Raw genomic sequence first — 22,250 nt, forward strand, 5'->3', positions numbered from 1 at the left:
CTCTCCTTTGCAGCTATGCTGCTCCCAGCCTCTACTTTTACAGCCCTCGCTCTCTCCTCAGGTACTGCTGTGGGCCTTCAGCCTGACCTCTCCCCTTTGCAGCCACACTGCTCCCAGGCCCTAATTTCCAGTTCATGCTCTTACCTCCAGCACCTGATTTTTGCCATCTAAGCATCTCACAAGTGCTCACATCTTTACAAGTTCGGAAGTTGCTTTGTTGTCTAAAAATCTCCAAAATGCCATTTTTCTGCCATGAGCAGAGAAATAAAGCCTAGCATATAGGACTGAGACTTTTTTTGACCTGTTTACAGACACTGGGTCTTCATAAAGACATTAGACTGGGTTTGAGCACAGACAGACAGGAGAGCATCAAATGTTGCTGAAACATCTTGAGAATTTTATAAAAATTATTTATTAATTAAAAAATTTCATTAAAATTGTGAACGTCACCTTTACACCTTGAATGTCTTAGAATGGTGGAAAAGTGATCAGGGACAACTCCCTACAACTCCCAGCAACTGGAAATAAACGGTCAGGTGTTTCCATTACGCGGTTTATCATTTCCCCAAGCTCTTGTCTCTTTTTCCCAGGCAGAGCCAAAGAGATAACAGGAGATAATATGATATTTTGCTTGCTCTGAAGTGAAACCAATGTCTCTGTAGAAGAGTTTGGTTGATAAGTTCATGAAGATGCAGAGCTGACCTCTACCATGTTGTGTCTCTCCTGCCTACAGCCTTTTATTCTGCAATTAGTTCAGCATACCATGAATTAACGTGAGCTAAAAGTAGAGTCAAGGCATATTCATCGTCATCTCTAACCTGCCATGATTTTAACAATTAAATACAGTCTAGCTCAATAGTATGGCACTGTAAACTGAAAACTGAAAAAAATAAATAACTGACTCCAACTAAAAGTGGGTATTGTACAATGAACAATCACTGAATAGGTACACGTACCTTGTATCTACACTAATTGTCCATTTTATCAGCTCCACTGACTACACAGGATTACTTTGGAAGTTCTACCATTACACACTGTAGACAACCTGTTGCTTTGCCAACGTTCATATCCCAATTGTCGTGAATAATTCTCAGCATTACTGGTATACTGACATGGTAGTTATGTGTTAGAGTGTTTTGTGCTGGTACAAGTGAATCAGACACAGCAGTGCTTCTGGGATTTTTAAAGCCCTCTGTGTCACTGCTGGACTGAGAATAATCCACGAAACAAAAATATCCAGCTGACAGCGTCCTGTGTCCACTGATGGAAAACTACAGGACAACCAACACAAAATGTACACTAACATGATCTACGGCCTCTGACTTTACATCTACCAGGTGAACCACACAAGGTAGGTTTGTCTAATTGTGTGGACAGTGAGTGGACAGTGCTTTTAAAATATTGCTGTGAATACATTTGTGGATGGAGCTTAGAGATGTAAACAGAAATAACTAAGCTGAAAAATGAATTAATAAACATTAAAAACTGTTCTGATTGGACTAGTAAAATATATACTCACAAAAAATATCTCCTTCTAATTAAACAAAAGATTTAAAACAATTGTGGAAGTTCGTTTAGCTGGTTATTATTGCTGGAGTTCTGACAAACACTAGACCTTGCAACCCATTCAGTTGTTCATTTTAGTAAGCAAGCTTGAGCAAGTAGTGGTGGATAGTAAACATGGACATAATACACTTTTTGAGGAGTGAATCACAGCCGTCAACAACAGAAAGTGGTTCAACTTCAACAGAGTCAGCACCATCGACCACTGATGATTAACAGCAAGCTGTTTCAGGCGAGTCCTCACCAGTGAGTGGGTGAACTGGTAGACGTAATAAACAAACGTTAGCTGCAGTTAGCTTGCTTGCTTATTTCAGAACACTTGAGATAGAGCTCTGGTTAATTTGAATGTTAATAATGTTTTTTTAATAAGTATTAAAACTTTAGATGTGGAACTGGGGATTGTAAGATTTGCGTCTGACACATTAAAATAGAAGAAATGCCATAATTTTGTTCCTCATTCCTCAAAATGTAAAACTAAGAAACAGTGAATAACATTTCAAAGATGTAAGTTATTTACATTTGTAATGCAATGTATTTGACAATTAAAGATTAAAGATGGCAAAGTTACTGTGCTAACATACAAATTTAACATTTTATTAAAGTTATGTAAAATTTCACAAAATTTTACATTTGTTTTGCACATAGAATATACTGACTTGTTTAGGAATTCTGTTTTCTCAGATGACTTGAAAAAGTGTTCATATCACTGCTGTAAATGGCCAAATAACTCTTCTGCGTTTCTCGGCATTTGGGCTAAACCCCAGATGTTTAAAATGTTTGGCTCCGCCCAAGCCAATACATCCTATTTTCAGTGTTCTGGAGAGTGCATTATTAATTCAAGGTTAATAAGTGACATGACAGAAGTGAATAAGTGCATATGACAGAATTTAATATGACAGAATTGACAGTCTTGATTGCTCACTTCAAACTTACTGATAAGAGATTTCATCTCTCAACCACAGAGGACCTTGGATTTGCATGCTTACAACTTTAGCTTTAATACTTTGTAATGGTTTTGTTTTGCTGCATACATAAATAATCTGAGTGAAAGCAATAATACTTTATTATTATTTTCATGAATTTATTGCTATTTCATTATCAATATTAGAGTTTTGGTGAGTGAATAATGGGCAGCACAGTGGTGCAGCAGGTAGTGTCGCAGTCACACAGGATCCTGGGGTTGTGGGTTCAAGTCCCGCTCTGGGTGACTGTCTGTGATGAGTTTGGTTTGTCCTCCCCACGTCTGCCTGGGTTCCCTCCAGGTGCTCAGGTTTACTACCATTGTCTAAAAACACATGTTGGTAGGTGGATTTGTGACTCAAAGGTGTCCATAGGTGGGTGTGAGTGGGTGAGTGTGTGTGTTGCCCTGTGAAGTATGGACGCCTCCTCCAGGGTGTGTTCCTGCCTTGCACCCAATGATTCCAGGTAGGCCCCGGATCCACTGTGACCCTGAACTGGAAATATATGTTTTTTGGGGTGCAGGGGGCACTTTATTTTTAATAGAGACCTAATAATCAAATTATGAGAAAATAAAGAAAATCTGCCATAGTTTTTATCCAAACCTGCCAAGTTCAGTCATAAATGTTAATATTAATTTATCTACTTCTTACAACCCAGGAAATTCCAAACACATTGATACTGAGGTCTGGGCTCATATTTCTGAGAACATCAACAGCTGGTTTGTATAATTTGTCTTCTTCTTTTGTGTCTTTTTATAATTCTCAGTACAGATTCACATCCTTTCAGATCCATAGTGATGAGTCATTTCCTCAAAATGTAAGTAAGGACATGCACGGGAGATGTTGGGAGCCTCATTCTCTATACCTTTTAAATATTCATTCATTCATTGTCTGTAACAGATTGTCCAGTTCAGGTTCAGGCAGCTTTTATATATCTGAAATCTGAAATATTATGGCTGTTCTGAGTGAAAATGAAATAAATAGAGGGTGTCCTCTGAATTTTTGCACAGTATTTGTGTGTATGTGTGTGCGTGTGTGTATGTGTCTGCGTAGTATGCTCTTAATGCGGCACGCCTAGTGACTGGGGCTAGACCTGAAAAACCAGCCGCTTCCTTCTCTCCAGCTCAGTGCTGCACACACTCATACACCTCTCAGCCAGGTACACAACTGAGCCACGCTCCTCCACACGCTTCTGCCTGGAGATTGTTGTTCAGAGGGACCTACAGCTCTTCTCTTTGGTGTTTTGCGATTTTGAATTACACAGCCTCTTGTCTATTTTCTATTTGGACTATGCACTCCTCTGTGGACTGAGGCTAGATTGGCTCGCTCTCCTGAGAAAGATAGTCCACAGACTGGTGTGACCACACAGGTGAGTTCAGCTGAAAATCACTGCTGTGTGTGTGTGTGTGTGTGTGTGTGTGTCGGCATGAGCATGTGTGAGTACACAGGAGTGTACGTATTCCTACTTAATCAAATCTGAAATGTCTTGGCTGTGTAAAAGACCAAAGAAATCCCATTCCTCATCAGGGCTAAAAGAAAACCTCCATATAAAATTATTTGTTTTTGGCAATCTGGGGAAGATATACTTTTATACTTACAACTACTATACATGTACATTTATAATATACAACAAAACCTTATGTTATTTTCCTATTTAACACTATTATACACTATTAAAAATATCAGATCCCCTTACACTGTGTCACAGTTTTATGATAAATAGACCAATAGAAATTCTCCAGAATTTAAACAAATGTTTTTAAGAAACTTACTTTGAATCTGTTACAGAAAATAGCAATTCCCCATTCTGGAGATACATCATTAATTTTGGGTACTTGCATATAAAATACATCTGTATCATATTATTATTTAATTTAGGCACTTATGTATACTGCATATAGATATCTATATACACATATATATCATTTACCTACCATCACTGTTCAAAAAAACACAAGTATCTTAATTTTATCCATTTAAAGGTATATTATTGTCACTAAAGATTCAAACAGTGTAAATGTACCTTTAAAGGCACAACAGTGGTGTTAAAGTCCAGTTGTGTTCCCTAAAAGTACATAAAGTACATTACATCCTCTTCTCCAGAAGGAGATGTGAATATCTGTAGACTTTCATCATAGCACTGTGTAAAATTAAAGAACATAAGTCCTGGAGATTAAATTGGGATATGGAATCTACACAATTTTAAAATCTACAATGATAATAGAATTAGGTATAATTATGTTTCCTAACTAAAGGTACAGAAAATGTATATATATATATATATATATATAGAGAGAGAGAGAGAGAGAGAGAGAGTGCATAATTATTACAGAAAGCTTTATATATATATGTGATGAAAAGCTATGAAATCAGATCTGCTTTTGTGGCTCTGATTGTTAGTGTGTGAAAACATGTGCTACGGTGGGAGTGAATAGCTGGCATACCTATACACTGACACTTGCCAAATTATATTCTGTCTCCACCTGATTCTCTAGGTAGGCCTATTATCTATTGTCTTTCCTCTGAAACACACTGAACTGCAGCTGTGGAAACTTTGTCTGGTGCTAAAATAATGCTTATAAACTCTTCTTAAATCTGTTTGCAGTATCTAAAGAATCCATCCATTCATTCAGTATAGCTCTGCTGTGTTAGTTGGAATGTGGTTTTAGGCTAATTCTATGGGTCCCTGAAAGGTTGGAAGCTATATATCATGTTTTGCTTTCCTAGTTGAGATCAAGATTAAAACTTTTGCTGATAAAATCATCATGTCTTTTAAAGAAAGACATGGCTGTGTGTGGGTAGCAACGTACTTTATGGAATTTGCTTTCCATTTTTATTTAGGCATAAACATGCTAATCTGTTTTCCTTTTAAGACCTGACCAGAGGTGAGGTATTGTGGTAAAGTCAATTAGTTTATGACCATCTTTGAAATACAATACATTAAATTTAATGAAATTTGAACACTTAACATAATGCTAACATTGTTTGTGTTAGCTGCAGCGCTTTTGGGAACCTAAATTCTGTTGTGTTTACAAGTGTTTACAAGGACTAGGAGGAGCAAACGTCTGCTTGTTTTCTCACTTCATTTCAGTATAGCCAGAATAGATAAAATGATGCCTAAAAATTCCATGGCTCTTTTGTCAATTACTCTTGGAACACAATTTTAGACTGAAATGCCATGGTCTTCTTTGTGTTAAAAAAGTGTACTCTCTTGATCCTAAAACATAAATATGGGATGTTCTGTTTAAGTTATATTGTTATATTAACTTATGTTGTTTCACCTGTATTGAAGGGCTACAGTATTTTATTAGCACTTAGTCAAGCCATATATTTTCACATTTTGGTACATTGAGACCAAGTTTTGAGCACAGAGGTTGGAGGGTGTCATTCAGTGATGGAGTAAAATAAGATAAGCTGTAATTTAGTACAAGTCTCACAAGGGAAAAAATCAGATGTGTTTAGAAATGTTTGTATTTTTCAGGTCAAGTTTAAAGTCTGGGGTTTATGATCATGAACTTTCAGCAGAAAGATTAGCTGCTAGCTAGAGGCGCGTCCAGTGAAGACACTGATGAATTGGGCTATTGTTTGAGTTGGGGTTATAGCAGGTGTGTGGGGGCTTGGCCCGAGGTCCTCCGTAAAATTTATTCTGTAAAAAGTGGAGGTGATGATGTGACAGGATGGTCCCTTCTCTCGTGGAAAATTTGCTGAGCACACCTGTTTCCCAGCTAGTGAATCACAAGTTAAATATTGACCACATCAATCGCCTGGAATTCATTCACATCAATATTGTGTGGGGGGGTTGCTTAGTTTGGCAGCAAATCTCAAACAGGAACTTGTGTAAAACATATTTGTTGCTTGTGCAAGTGAAAGAAAGAAGTAAAAGTCAGACAGACAAATTATAATCTTCGGAAAGTGACATTTACAGGCTACTGCAACATTTTCCCATGTACACTGACTGTAATCTCAGGTAATTTAATTTGTATTTACAATATTTGACAAACAAACTAATCCAAAGCTGCTTTGCATTTAAATCATGTTTCGGAAGTAGGCATATTTAGTGTAGACTTTCCCTTGTATTTCCCTTTTCCCTTGTATTAACTTGTATTGGTGTAGTACGTTGTTCTTGTCCAATGTGGGAATTGTATCTCCCCTGTGAAAGGCAGCAGTGTTATGAATATTTCTCCTTCCCAAAATGTATACTTAAAAGTTCATTTTAATAAGTAAATTTACGTACGTTAAGACTATTTTCCAAGTATACTGTAGTAAGTATGCCTATGTCAATTTACTAGTAGTCTACCTTTAAGTGTAATGTTTCAGTTGTTCTTGGAACTAAATTGGCCCACATTTTTAAAAACTATACTTAAATATAATTAAATACATAACTACTTTACATCAAAATTTAATTTTGTACTGCAACTGTACTTGAAGTATTATATTGCCTAAATGTAATTTACTAGTTATAACCCTCTCCAACATATAATTACAAATGATTATAATATGAATTAAGCCTGTTACAGTTACTCTCAAGCCCAACCTGATATGGAGAAAATGTATATATTTTACTAAAAACAATTGCCATTATTCACTGTAAATTGTGAATGTTATATATCTTTGCTTAAGATATATTTGCTTAAACTTGTCCAGCATTTCAACTGTATAAATGAACAAATTAAATCACCATGACCTAATAATAAACTGCTGCATGGGCAAAGTGAGTAAACTGATTGCACCACATGCTAGATTCTGGAAACACTGGTTTCCCCGCTGCATCTGTAAAGTCCTCGACATCCAGCCAAAAATCATCAATGAGCTTATTATGAGAAAAAAACACTGACACCACTTTTCTCCACTGGTTTTCAAGTGTGTCTGCTGAACATGTGAAAAACTCAAATAGCAAATCCTGGAATCTTGGCCTATTAATGGTGGATATAACAGACGCTGGGCTCAGAACCTGTAATTATCACAGCATTTCCAGTGATGTAGGTAAACACATCTGGTACTGCACCACAAATTCTTTAATGAATGCAATGATTTCCTTTTTGTTTTGGATGACAATGAACATGCTTCTAATTGCTGACTGAAAGAGGTCCCCAGGTCTTCATCCAGACGGGAGAGAAATACATTGGTTGATTTCAAGTTCAATTCTATGTTGGGAGAAGGTAGGCCTACCAGTTGATTGATATATATATCAATATATATATATATATATCAATGCCGATCTGGCAACACTGCACTGTGGCACTGTGAGGCTTTTCATTTCCTGAAGCATACCCTGTGAGCGCATAGGGCGGTCCGGCTCTGCCAGTGGTCGTGTTTTGCTTGAAATATCACCTCCACTGCCCTCACAGTCTCCAATGTTACTGCTCTGTTCTGTCCAAATCTGTAGGGTACACATTCAGTACCTTTTGGGTTAGGGAACATAAATGTACCATACTCTCTATTAATTGTAGATTTTAAACATTGATTTCATACACTCCATTTCATATCTTGGACTTATTTTATTTTACACAGTTTGATAATGAATGTAAAAAACATACACCTCTCCTCCTGGAGAAGAAAATGTAATGTAAGGGAACACAACTGGACTTTAAAACCACTGTTGTACCTTAAAAGTACATTTACAGTGTTTGTATTTTAAGGACTGATGCTCATTGACGCTGTACACAGCTGTAGACTGTTTTCTACTGGAGCACCTTTTTAAGACTAGGCTTAACCTGTAAAAAATACAGTGGATTATTATGTTCTGTAGGAAATCAAAATAGTTTAATTTTACAATGTACAATGTCTTTTTTCGACTACTCAGAGAATGTTTTATCAAATTTTAGCTGAAATCCTCCCAGAAATAAGACCTTGAAAGCAAGCTGTACAGAAATAACACATGCCATAAATACCATACCAACATTTCAGTCAGCACTCAAAGGTGTTCATTTAAATGCTTTACAATGAGACCGACTTTCAGTAGGCATTTGAAGACAGCATGGGACCAGTGGAGGTTTGTTGTACCATTTGAGCTCAGAAACAGAGAAGAGTCTTTGTATATAGAAGAGAAATGTGATCTAGATCAGATGTGCTACACTGAGAAGCTTTATGAAAACTGGCCCTGAGCTCCAAAAGCAGAGATGACACTTCAGATATGAGAGGACTATAATCAGCTTTCCTGCTCTGACTAACCTTATAAGTAAAAGCCTCAAGCTCTAAGACACAGAAGAGTCATAATTCTTGTCTTCCATGCATTTTAAAGGTTGAAGGGTCAAGCTGAATCACACTTGAAACCTGAAGAGCTCTAGGTATGGATTGAGCTTTGACCAATGCCATTAGGACGGGAGGATCATTTTTGACTTGTAGGCAAGCCATCCGATGTTTAATTCTTATGCTAGTAGCTGTATGAACACAGTCATGTAATAAGATGAGTGAACTTTTAAAAATTGAAGCTTGTTGCATTCTGGATCAGCTGCCAGGAGGGAATAATACAAAAGACGACTTGTGGGATGACAAGAAGGTGAATAATCTTGAGTGGCTTCCCTATACACTCAGAAACAAGGTAATATTGGAATGGCACCCTTAGGGGTATGTCTTCAAGACCCTTAATTATGGGACACAATTGTATCTTATTCTGTTACAGTTTTAGATTTTTTTAAAGTACTTCCTGCCCTGAATTTATGAGGTAATTCAAACAATGAAGATGTACAGATCATTTAAACTTCAGCCTCATACAAACAATTAATTTTTTAATTAATAACTTAAACAAAACCAGAGAGAACAGCGTTTCCCCACAGTCATATATGTTTACTTTAAGGTCCACAATTGAACATTAAGAACATTTACACTGTTTATACACTGAAGAAATATATATTTGCACAGTAGCTTGTTTTCTGATGGTGAAAAGAGAAAGGGCTGGATCCAGCTCAGTCCAGATGCTATCATCTTGAGTCCTTTGTCATAAACTGTGAGGCGAATTATCGTCTATTCTTACATAAAATGGTTTGTCAACTTAGTGAAATGTTGAATAACCTAAAATGTCACCCGGAAGACAAGACTGTAGCAAAATGATCCAAATGTCTCCAGTTGCATTTGTGAATCCCGAGTGATAAAGACACGAAAACATGAAGAGACACCAAAGGCTGAATAAACATTGCCCAATAAGGTATCTCAGTGACTGTTATTGGACAAGGTGTGTTCCAGTTCACCTGTGGCCCTGTATGAGTGTGTGTGAGGTTTGATAATATAAGTGAGAGAGTTTGGGTAATCCCATTTCTTAATTTTACCTCTACCATTTGTTTTTTATGTTTGTTATTTTGCCTCTTGAAACTGAGTTAAAAGTTGTAGTGTTTAAAATAATTTCCTGTGAAACATGACAAACCCATTCAAAGAACCAGTTACATCATCAGACCACAAAAAAGAGCAGCATGCCAATGCTGCATTTAACATCGTCAAATAAGGGTATCATATGCATAATTATGTTTTTAACCACTCCTACCTGAAGCTGAATTCAGCTTCTTGTTCAGTGGCTGTTTCAGTTCCACCTTAAATATTGCAATACCGACGGGTGCTAGAATGTCATTGCTTTAACATTTAAGGTGGAACTGGATATTTGCTATCTAACTACCAGGACATCAGCATGCTATTAGCGATGTTTTATGCTTGCTATGAAGTAAAGGGACATAATTCAGCTCCATAAACCAGTACTGGTTACTGGTTTTCAAATAGTGACAGTTGCTTGTTTTCTTTTGTTGCTTGTGCGAATCTTGCAAGGATTTTATAGCCCTTCGTTTGAAGTATGCCATGAAACTTCTCTGTTTCAAGGTGTATATTGGCCCTACCCCTCTTTCCCAACAAGAAGTGAGACACCCCTACCCCTAGGCAGAACAGAGGGGTAGGTCAAAGTGATACGTCTAAGGGATGAAATAGGATTAACATGAGAGAGTGTGTGTGAGTCAAGTTTAAATTTTGGCCTAAACGGCCTCTCATAAATAGAGCACTCTCTGTCTCACATGTAACACTAAAATCACATAGTTACATTGATGCAGGACCTTTCTCTTATCTAACAATGTGCCACTCCAGGGAGGTGTGTTGTATTTCACCCATTCAGATATAATTAATCATTTCCGTAAGTTGATTGAATACGTCAACTTGCCTCTTAAGGGCTTTTTCCACTGCACTTGTCAAATATGACTAATCACTTATGGATCACATAATGAAATACAAAGGAGTAGCTGCTTGCGTTGGCAGTGAAGCAGAAATTGCATAATAGGTAGAATAAACTTGCAAAAACCACCATTCATGAGCTGCTCACGCACATACTATTAAATGGAATTAAAGTCAATTTTCAAACAGGAAACTGTAAATTGTGTATATTGACTTTCAAACTGAGTAATATTTAATTAACAGTTTAAAGACACAATGCATTCAGTGCTCTCATTTTTCTGTCTTATTGTTAGCTACTAAATCTATTAGACTAGAAGCTGATTGTTGGATTTTAATAGATTTGTTGTCAAAATAGTCCTCAGGGTTGAGCTGCAGGTTGTGTCACTGCTACACAGCTCCAGGATCTACGGATCTTGAATTCAATCCCATCGTCATGTCACTGCCTATGAGCAGTTTGGTGTGTCCTCTCTGTGCCTGCATGGGTTTCCTCTGGGTGCCACACAGTCCACAAACATGATTGAATTATTGTATGATGCCCTGGTGCCTCCTGCCTTGCTTACAAGGATTCCAAGTAGGCTCTGGACCCACCATGACACTTATCAGCAGGGGTGGCTAAACAGACACAAAGAGAATCAAATCTTTGGGAGTCAACTATTCTTCACTATCTCCGTTTACTTATATTTGAACAGAGAGGCTGCTCAGGAATGGTTTTGAAACCAGACTCATTCAGATCAATATCCACAACATGTCGCAGGATTCTGAGAGAAGAAAACGTTTTTTTTAAGATAGTAATCAAGTCAGTAATCGAGTAAGATAGTAACCGAGTTTAAGACCAAAATCCCCTCAGACCGCTATAGGAAAACTCTTATTTTTCCCATAGCACGGTGACACTGGCAGATACTGTGGTTCTTTTTGCTGTGTGTACAGTGATCTTAGACTGTAGTTCTAGAACTGTGCTGCTGAGAAACAGAACAGAGAGGGTAGGAAAATGTGAAAGTGGACATGGATCAAGTCACCATGACCATAGCCCCAGCACAGATTGAGTATTCTCCTGTTTTATATACTTGCAATATTCTGTTTGCAAATCAAAAATGCATTGGTTCTCATTTTCTGATTTCAGAATGTATATTGAATGGCCCAAAGTTACACAGACCCAAGAAATATATAGCTATATTTTTTTATTATGCATGGAAGAGCTACACTAGTACAGGAAAAGAGGCACATGCAGGATGGCCACCCCTGTGGTTACAGAAGATGAAGGAAGAAATAAATGCCCTCAATACCTTGTTTTTATTATATATTTACCAAGTTCATTTTCCAATTTAGTCATTGCATTTTCCACCCATTACACAATACTACCACTTGGAGAAGTATGCTAACTGCCCCATTCTGTTATATTAGCAAACAGAGGCCCATATTAGCTGGCATCATGCCAAGTGGTGGAGATAGAGAAAGACCAGTTTTGTCCTTGGACTACTCATTGCTTGTTGGCTACATTAGCCTTGTATCTCCTGTGCAAAAACTAAAGAGACAAATGTTTGACAACTAATGTCTTTACCTGTCCACTACATTTGCAGTAGGAGGGAAAATGTAAAATTAGTTTAGTTGCCAAGATATTCCTTTATGTTTTCAGACACAGAGACATGTGCTGGCTTTGCCTTGGAAAAGCAAACACACACAAACCACAGTGGAGAAACACTGTCACGACCGTCCAGAGTCACCAGCACCCATCTGCTCAGCTGATAGCAAAGGCCATAAATTTAAGCAGGCGTCACTACCTTCTGAGTGGAGAGCAAGAAAAATGAACCATGTCGAGTTTTATTGCACTGATAGATAGATGGACAGGTCAGAGTCTAAGACCATGGCTTGTGGCTCATCTTACAGCAGAGACACCAAGTTTTTTTTACTGCTTCGTGTTCTACTGCATGTTGTTCAAAGACAAAAGGAACTAATTTGGAGTCATGCAAACACAGTTTAGTTCTTTCGGCTTCTCTGTTTGCTAAATGGACAGGGCCAAGCTGCATAGGTGATTATATGCAGTGCATGATTGCATCAACTGTAACAATTAAAATACATTTCAAATGGTTAAAATACATTTGCATATGAAATTGAGTGACATCCCATTCTTAATCCATAGGGTTTAATATCACGTCGACCCACCCTTTGCAGCTATAACAGCTTCAACTCTTCTGAGAAAGCCTTTCACAAGGGTTAGAAGTGCATTTATGGGAGTTTTTGACCATTCCCCCAGAAGCGCTAATTCATCCCAACGGTGTTCTACCAGGTTGAAGTGCAGGCCAGTCACATTCTTCCATACCAAACTCACTCATCCATGTCTTAATGGACCATGCTTTGTGCACTGGTGTGCAGTCATGTTGGAACTAGAAGGGGCCATCCCCAAGCTGTTCCCACAAAGTTGGGAGAATGAAATCTCTTGGTATGCTGAAGCATTAAGTGTTCTTTTACTGGAACTAAGGCGCCAAGCCCAACTCCTGAAAAAAAAAAAAAAAGACACACCATAATCCCACCTCCACCAAACTTTACACTTACATTTACATTTACATTTATGCATTTGGCAGACGCTTTTATCCAAAGCGACTTACAAAAGAGGATCTAACATTCGAACTACAGCACAAATTATACAAAATACCTTACATTAAGTGCAATATGCCAGGAAGTAATAAGTGCATTAAAGAAAGACATTCAGTGCAAAAGATACTCTCGGAAGAGCTGGGTTTTCAATGATTTCTTCAATGCAGAGAGGGTTTCTGTTGCTCTGATAGTGCTTGGAAGCTCGTTCCACCAGCGTGGTACCAGAGATGAGAATAGCCTCGACTGACCTGTACGGGGGGTTGGTCGTGTTAGTTGGCGCTCCTTTGAGGAACGGAGAGGGCGGGCGCTAACGTATGGTTTTAAGAGTCTATTGAGGTAGATGGGAGCAGAACCAGTGAATATTCTGAAGGCCATCATTAGTGATTTAAATTTGATGCGAGCAGCTAAGGGTAGCCAATGCAGCTCAACTAATAGGGGCGTGACATGTGCTCTTTTTGGTTGGTTGAAGACCAGGCGTGCTGCAGCATTCTGGATCATCTGTAGCGGTCTCACAGGACAGGCCGGAAGATCTGTCAGGAGGGCGTTGCAATAGTCTAGACGGGAGATTACTAACGTCTGGACAAGGAGCTGTGTTGTATGTTGAGTTAGGTATGGCCTAATCTTCCTTATGTTGAATAGGGAGAAGCGGCACGATCGAGCTACAGCGGTAACGTGATCTGCGAAGGTCAGCTGGTCATCAACCATGACACCTAGGTTTCTTACAACCTTGGTGGGAGCCACTGATAGGGACTCACTTGGCACAATGCAGTCAGACAAGTGCCATTTTCCTGACAACAGCCAAACCCAGATTCTTCAAACTAGTCTAGTGGCAGCGTGCTTTCCACCACTGCATCCAGCGCTTTGCATTGTGATTGGATGCAGCAGCTCGGTCATGGAAACCCACTACAAACTGGTGGTGTCTGAGGACCACTCAGTGGCTTGATATTTAGTTCAGAACTTGTACTTAACAGTAACCTAGCACTATTCGTATTAATTTCACTCAAGGAATCAAGGTGCTGAGGCTAACTGTCTTTCAAACGGTTTTAAACTTACTAACACTTTGTTTCAGGGCATGAGGCCAAGAAGTGAGCTTTTTCTGCCTGAATATTTTAATACTTAGCTGTGCCGCATTGTCTAATGTAGATCAATATCTGTCCTCTGAGTGCTCGGTGACAGTATCAAATTCAGTGGATGAGGTAATGATCAGATACTGCTGTGTTCTGTGGGAGAATAGTTATATCATCTATATCCATGCCAAAATTTAACATGATCTAATGGATCATTGCAAAATAACATACTACACATGTTTTCTTCTTCTTCTTCTTCTTCTTCTTCTTCTTTTTATTATTATTATTATTATCATTATTATCCATTCATCCATCCATTATCTGTAATCGCTTATCCAATTTAGGGTTGCGGGGGGTCCAGAGCCTACCTGGAATCATCGGGCGCAAAGCGGGAATACACCCTGGAGGAGGCGCCAGTCCTTCACAGGGCAACACAGACACATTCACTCACACCTACGGACACTTTCGAGTCGCCAATCCACCTGCAACGTGTGTTTTTGGACTGTGGGAGGAAACCGGAGCACCCGGAGGAAACCCACGCGGACACGGGGATCATTATTATTATTATTATTATTATTATTATTATTAAATATAATAATAATCATACATTTTAGATTCACTACCTGTAATTCACTCATGTTTAACTTTCCAAAGTGTTTTGCATTAATGAAAATATTTTACATTCATCTTTCAGTTTTCTCTGGACACTCTAATGCAATTGAATATATTAAACATATATGCACATTTTTAAAAAAGCTGTTACTGCACTGGCTTTGGCTGATATTTCACAGCAAACATGTGTTCCCAAAGGTAATTATCTGAGTATCCAACAATTTTTATCTTATTTCAGGGTGCTGCTGAAAATGCAAGCTTCCACAGCTCAACCTGGACCCAGCTTCACTACGATAATACAGAATACCCCCAGCACCACAAAATCAACACAAGAAATCCTCATCCAAAGTAAGTATAGGTGAACTAAAGCTAAATGCATATAGTCACTAAAGTTTAGGTAGATACAGTATAAATAATAAAGTTGAATGTGTGTTTCATAGGTAGTTACAGAAAAAGTAGTGCCAGGGGTTTGAAGATATAACATTGAATGAAAAATATTCCAGAAGGTAAGATTGTCATAGGGGCAGCACAGTGGCGCAAGAGTCCTATTGTTGTGGGTTCAAGCCCCGCCTCAGGTCACTCTCTGTGGGGAGTTCTCCCTGTGCCTGCTCATGCTGAGTTCTTGAATCCTCATTACTTTTACATCCATAAAATTAAAAAAAGGGAATCACCTGAAAGCATCACATATTTGCACCTAGTGCTATCATCTTATGTTGCTTTTCCACTACATGGTACCTACGGTACTTAAATCTACTTGCTTTAGGACTCCTTACCAAAATGTAGTTGGTGACATGCAAAAACGCCATCACTAACAGGAACAACAGGCTCTGAAAAAAACTCATTGTGTATTCACGTGTTGCTTTATTTTTGGGACTGAACACTACTCCGTGTATCACTTCAGACACATCAGTAGAGTTTTTCATTCCCTGTTGCACCATCCAGCTCCCACTGGATTCTTTTATCTGTCTCAAATCCAAGGTGTGTTTTGAAACTCTTGGGGTAGACCATGGGGTAATTTTTCGAGCTGCTGTTGTGAGTTAGATTGAAATAAATGTAATATCTACTGTAGCTTTAAAACTTTACAAATGGCTACTGTGTGCTAGACGTTGTAGTTACTGTCAGGTGTCTCTGGCAAATCGGAGCTATGCAACGTTTACACGTCACATATATTTCCCACCTGGCTCACTTGGCACCATGAGAAAGCAGGGACTAAAAAAAGTACCTGGTTCCAGGTGCCAGAAAACATTCTGTAACCCCTTATCCAGTTCAGGGCCGTGGTGGGTCCAGAGCCTACCTGGAATCATTGGGCACAAGGCAGGAATACACCCTGGAGGGGGCGCCGGTCCTTCACAGGGCAACACACACTCACACATTCACTCACACATATGGACACTTTTGAGTCCATTACTTTATCATGAATAGTGCTCTCACATTTTAAAAACATGCTCTTGATGCTAAAATAACATCCATATATACCCAGGTTCAAACAGGTATGTGGACCAAAATGGCAACGGCATCCTTAGGACCATTGTGACAAGTTCAGGGTTGTGTCTTTAATCCAGATAGACAGAGATGTGATGCAGTAGACTGACATATTAACAGTCATACAAAGTAGTATTTTAATAGTAATAGCCTTGAACGGGCAAATTCAGTGTTTATGCTCCTAATTTCTAATGTGGTTCTGGCTGAATACCAAATGAGCACTCAATAGTGCCCCCCCCCCCCCGTCCCCCCCGGGGAGTGAGTTAGAGGCAAGTTCCTTGAGGTACTGTGCATCTAGAAATGTAAAGTACAGGCCTGCTTAACACTGTTATCCTAATTTTGTGGAACGACTTGTTTCACACCTGTAGAAACTCAGTAATCCTGTCATTCTGCATTGTGGCAAAAATGCAATTGCTAAAAATAGCATCTTAAATACTGCACTTATAACTATTTTCACTTTATCAGTGTCTGAATATCCAACAGCCTACTATCTTTATAGTTGATGATGTAACAAGTATATTATAGCAGGTACAATACATATTGTTACACAGGTATTATCATTTCACTCAAACAATATCAGAGCCTGGAAAATATGTCTAGGTGCATGTTTACATGCAGGCCTTACTATCACTTAATAAAATCTTAATTTCTAATAATGTAAGGGCAAAATGTGATGCTATACTCCTCTATACACTGACTACATAAAGTATCAATAAATTAGAGCAGACATTCTAGTCTTTCAGCATTTCTAAAGAATTCATAAATTAGAATTACACCCATTACAAAAAGAAATATTAAGAGTAAATAAATCATTATTTCACTTATATATTACTTCTTTCTACAATATAATGAACATAAACACTGACACAGATAGAAATGTGTAATATGGTCACAGGAGCAACACCTCTCATATTATAGCAGCGTGCATCAGTGACCATGGCATGAGTAGCTTGCATATGTGAGAGGTTTCCATTGATGTGGAGGCAAACATTAGGTTTGTAGGGAGACGTATGCTGCCATCAAGACAGCACTATTTTCTGGAAAGGGAGTTACAACATGATTTTCTATACCCAAAGTGTCTGCCTGTCCTCCAGATCTGTCTCCTGTGGTGCTTCATTATGTTGAGAATGTGTGGTCATGTATTAAGTAAGAATGAGTGAAAATTCCTCTTGCAAAACTGCATCAATTATTTGTCTCAGCTCTCAAATAATTAAAAACTGTTATTCTAAGGAAAAGTGAGGTAATGTGAGCCAAAGCCAGTCCAGACTTTCCTAGGACCATAAGCAATATTTTGATAAGGGGCCCTCCTACCTGAACTCTGTGGGCCATTCTCTAACAGCTGCAGCACTTAAGGTGGAATAGATAAAATAGAAGCAAACGTTGTTGTCAGTTCCTCCAGCTTGCAGCTTTGTGTCGCCTTAAATCATGCAGTAGTTTTGTCCAGGAGTCTGTAACTGCTTCACTGTTTAAGGTCTAATGGAAACGTAAAATAGACATTTAAGGTAGAAATGAAACTTTGAAGAACCCACTCATTCTTTCATTCATTCACTGTCTGTAACCGCTTATCCAGTCTAGGGTCTGAAATCATTGGGCGCAAGGCAGGAATACTCATGCTCATGCTCACACCTATGGATACTTTTTGAGTCGCCAATCCACCTACCAACGTGTGTTTTTTGGACCGTAGGAGGAAACACAGACATACACAAGGAGCGGGACTCGAACCAACAAGCTGAGGACCCTGGAGCTGTGTGACTGTGACATTATGACACCACCGTGCAGCCCAGAACCCAACTCAGCACTTGGAAATAATCATATTTTAATGTGGAATGGAAGAGTAAGGACATTTTAGAGCGTACTGGTGTGTTTGGGGAAGTTTAAACGGGTACTAGACAATATACAAATATCAGCATATGGTCACTGTTCACTTTTCTGCTTCAAAGTTTTTATTAACAATCCAACCTCGAGAAGAACGGTCACAGGTTTACCTGACTGCTATTCCCGCATTTCAGTCTCGTGGAGTCTCTTTTCATATCCTGAAGGACAGTTTCACTTCATCTTCTGATGATACACTGACTCTCCCTGACTACATACAGCGTAGTGCGCGTATGGGGCGGTCCGGCTCTGAACACAGTAGTAAACATTTCCAGAGTTGGCTGCAGGCACCAATTTCTAAATGTGTTTATATTTATAAATATACAAACCTATATGAAAATAATGGAAATGTGCATTTGACAGTTAAATAAAGCATCAAGGAAATGAACAAATCACAGATTCTTGTTTTTATTGCATTTTAAATATGTTTGTAATATTTTCTGCAGCCTGAATATGTGTTGTGTTGTGATTGTAAAACGCTCTAAACCTTTTGTCGCAGGTTCCGGAGCCATGATTGCTATTATAGTCATTGGCGTAGTAATCATCCTCACCATTCTACTCATCATACTGAAGACCTACAACAGGTCAGTCCACATTCCATATAACACATAGTGACGTGGTCGGCTATTTATAAACCGGTGTGTTCCAAGGTCACTAGATTATTTTAAAAATATGCATTTAAATAAGGACTGAACATGACTGTACGTATGCTCACAGTATGTCAAAAGAAAGTGTGCTCATACAGTAAACATGCTTTAGCTACAATATATGTGGCATTATGTGCTATTTGTCACAATATAAAATTGCAATCTAATGACATGCTATTTAACTATGTAAATGTTTTAACTTTACGTAAATTCTGAAATATTAATGGCTGAAACAATCATACAGAATTCTATAACAACAAAAGCATAAAGGGACAGTGATAAAAATCAGCATTGCTTTGTGGAGCAGCCCTTTAATGTGAGCGATTATATTAGAAATAGCATGCTTTTAGTGTAATTACCCAAGTAAAAATTAAGTATATTTAATTTACTACAAATGTAATATTTGTAAATATATTTCAAGCACATTATTGTTTTGTGTGCTAATATAAGGGCAAAAATATATTACAAATATAATAAATAGAAGTAATTTTTTAACTTAGTAGTATTTCAGTGTAGTTAATATAAGTACAATTTGCACAAATATTTAAATTGATCTTTGGTGTTTCCAGATGAAGTACACTACCCCAAAAATATTGATGTGTTTTATTAGTGCAATTCTTTATAGTGTGCTTTGAATATTTTAAATATAAGTTAAACTTCAGTGTGTTTTCATAAACTAGACACAAAAATGATGGATCTTCATATGCTATTTGTAGACCCATACATATATAGTATTTTTATAATACTGAATATATTCTTTAATATAAAGTATATTTGTAATATATTATCTAGACATTGTGAATTAATTATAAATATATTTTTTTGCATTTTATTGAAAGGTGAATTCAAATAAACTTCAAGTTTAAACTAAATATATATTTACAGAATACAGTTAGTAGAAAAATTGCACTTAAATATATTTAAGTATAAATATATAATTTATATTTAATATAAGTAAAAATATATTAAGTATAAATTAATCATAAGTTCATGGAAGTACAGTAAATACACTGCAATGAAATGTAAGTGAACTTTTTTCACCTGAGTAATAAATAACCTTGTGAAAGAAAGAAAGAAAGAAAGAAAAGATGAATTTCAAGCCTGCTCCCTTAGGTGCTTCTCATCCAAAACTTTTTTGAGTAAAATAATTTAAAACTCATACTTCATACTCATTTATAATAATTTATTAAGAATAATGAAATGTTATTAAATATAGTAATGGTTTTAGATCATTTAAATTTAAATCACAGGATTTAAATCATGAAGCCTTTTTTTTGTTCATTTATTAGCTTTGTTTTTGTGTAACCACTTAATAATAAACCCACTGCCATATGTGTCTGTGACAGGAGGACACACGCAGCTAGGATGCTCGCTGGCAGCTCCAAAAAAACACGGACTAACACATTGTCCATGGCCACACACACAAACTTGGCTATGAGCAATGTCAGAGCGACCTCAGGCACGGGGAGTATCATCCAGTCTGCAGCTTCTTCAGAGAATGGTTTCCACATACCGAGAGTGGACATGGGAAACATAGACCAGATCCCCATTGAGCAGTCCAGCACCACAAGTGGCTCCACTCTGGTCACGATACATGACACACCATCGGTCGAAAACACATAACACAGCCCAGAAAAACATCACTGGGCTCCACACTGAAGCTCTCACTGTGTGCAGAGAAAATACTCCTGAATGAAAATAGCCAGCTTGGGCTGATTGTCAAAACATACCCCGTACATCATCAATACTCACAATGTGCCAAATACAAGGACCACTGGTTACTACCAGAGACCTTCCAGACAGTTGGAACATTAACCAGTGGTCATATTACCTAATGACCCACTTGATGTTGAGACTGCACACTTTATAGACCTCATGAGTGCCATAACCTCTGGAGTAGACTTTGGGCTAAAGTATGGTGGAAGAATGGGCAGATCGATACTTAACTATCGATATATTAAATTACGATTCCTTTTGAGAATCAATTTCTTCTGAAAATACCATGTGTATACTTATCTTCTAAGGAAACTGAATATCTAATTTTCTTGCTGAGAAGTGTGGAGAATGCTATGCTGTAAATGCAGATTATGTCTCTATTAAATCATTAGAGCTTGGCATGCACTTGCTGGAAGAAATATACAGTAATATCAATACTTATAAACTACACAAACAATTACGGTTTTGTTTTGTTTTGTTTTTTCTTTCAAATTAATTTGTGCAAGGGGGAGGGACTAAGAACTATTCAGGAAGCCCCTGGGAAATCAGTGTTTAAAAGTGTCTTAGAAAACATTTTCAGGCTCTTGTGCAGTGCCCTGTGCCATAATCCTTGTGGTGTTACATGAAAACAGCTTTGGCATGGATAGAATGACAGATTTCTTTTCTACTAAATAAAAATCATCACAGATATTAATCATTCATTTCATGATATACATGAAACCATCTCATAAAACAAGCAGCTACTGACAGAGCTCTGGTCCACGCGCTCACCGTTGTCAGATTGACAATGTTGTAACCCGCAGCGTAATGCTACAGAAGTGTGATTGGGACCAGAAGGGTTCAGTGTTGATCCCCAACCAGCAACATCCATGGCTGAAGTGCTTTAAGCAAGGCACCTAACTCCCTAATTACTAGTGTGTGTGTGTGTGTCAAATTTCAATGTAATGTGGTACAATGATCATAATGCTTGATTTTACAATTTGGATTTCACAATTTCACTTGCATTTTGACTTTTTTTCCTCTGTGCCACCCCTGTTCTAGCTGCATTATAACATTTATTTGTATTCGTGTCCAAGCAGAAGCAGAAGAATAAAATCTGAAAACTGAAATCTCTATCTCAGTCTCTACATATTCTGTAGGGGGAGCCCAGGAGAAATCTTACCTAGTGTTGCTTTAAGCCCAGTGTGATGACTGGCACACAGTGCATCTTAAGTGCACATGATTTGACTGTAAATTTGTCAGTGTGAATGCTAAGCAAACCAGGACTAAATGTAACAATATAAAATTACTTTTGTTTGTTCTGAACTAAGGGAACCAATGTAAAAATATGAATACATTTTCTCTGGTCCATATAATGACAACCATAACAACTCCGTCTCGGTGGTGAAACTGCGGTTCCATACATAAAAGAATATTCTACATGAAAGAATGTCTGTGAAATACTTGTTTGTTTTAAAAGTATGAGTGTGAGTCACTGAGAAAGAGAGAGAGAGAGAGAGAGAGAGAGAGAGGAGATTAAACAAGTCAGTACACTTAAACCACTACAGTTCCCAAAATACCCTGCAAATCCAACCGTTTACTGCCAGTGACTGTAG

At 37.9% G+C, this 22,250-nt stretch overlaps 2 protein-coding genes across 2 annotated transcripts; one reads left to right on the forward strand and one right to left on the reverse strand.

Annotated features, from left to right (window-relative positions):
- The first annotated feature begins 3,693 nt into the window (after positions 1–3,693).
- ncmap (non-compact myelin associated protein) lies at positions 3,694–21,555 on the forward strand. The gene is made up of 4 exons (XM_066646827.1): positions 3,694–3,891; positions 15,177–15,286; positions 18,792–18,876; positions 20,286–21,555. The coding sequence occupies exons 2-4, from the start codon at positions 15,190–15,192 to the stop codon at positions 20,560–20,562; spliced, it is 459 nt and encodes a 152-aa protein (XP_066502924.1). The 5' UTR covers positions 3,694–3,891; positions 15,177–15,189; the 3' UTR covers positions 20,563–21,555.
- On the reverse strand, positions 13,386–14,564 carry LOC136674892 (uncharacterized; the record flags this gene model as incomplete). The annotated part of the gene is made up of 2 exons (XM_066651226.1): positions 14,558–14,564; positions 13,386–14,047 (listed from the first exon to the last, which is right to left on the reverse strand). Coding segments are annotated over exons 1-2 (669 nt in total), but the record flags the coding sequence as incomplete, so codon positions are not given.
- Positions 21,556–22,250: the final 695 nt, after the last annotated feature.

Source organism: Hoplias malabaricus, chromosome 1, assembly GCF_029633855.1.
Source record: "Hoplias malabaricus isolate fHopMal1 chromosome 1, fHopMal1.hap1, whole genome shotgun sequence".
In the NCBI taxonomy this organism is placed as follows: Eukaryota; Metazoa; Chordata; class Actinopteri; order Characiformes; family Erythrinidae; genus Hoplias; species Hoplias malabaricus.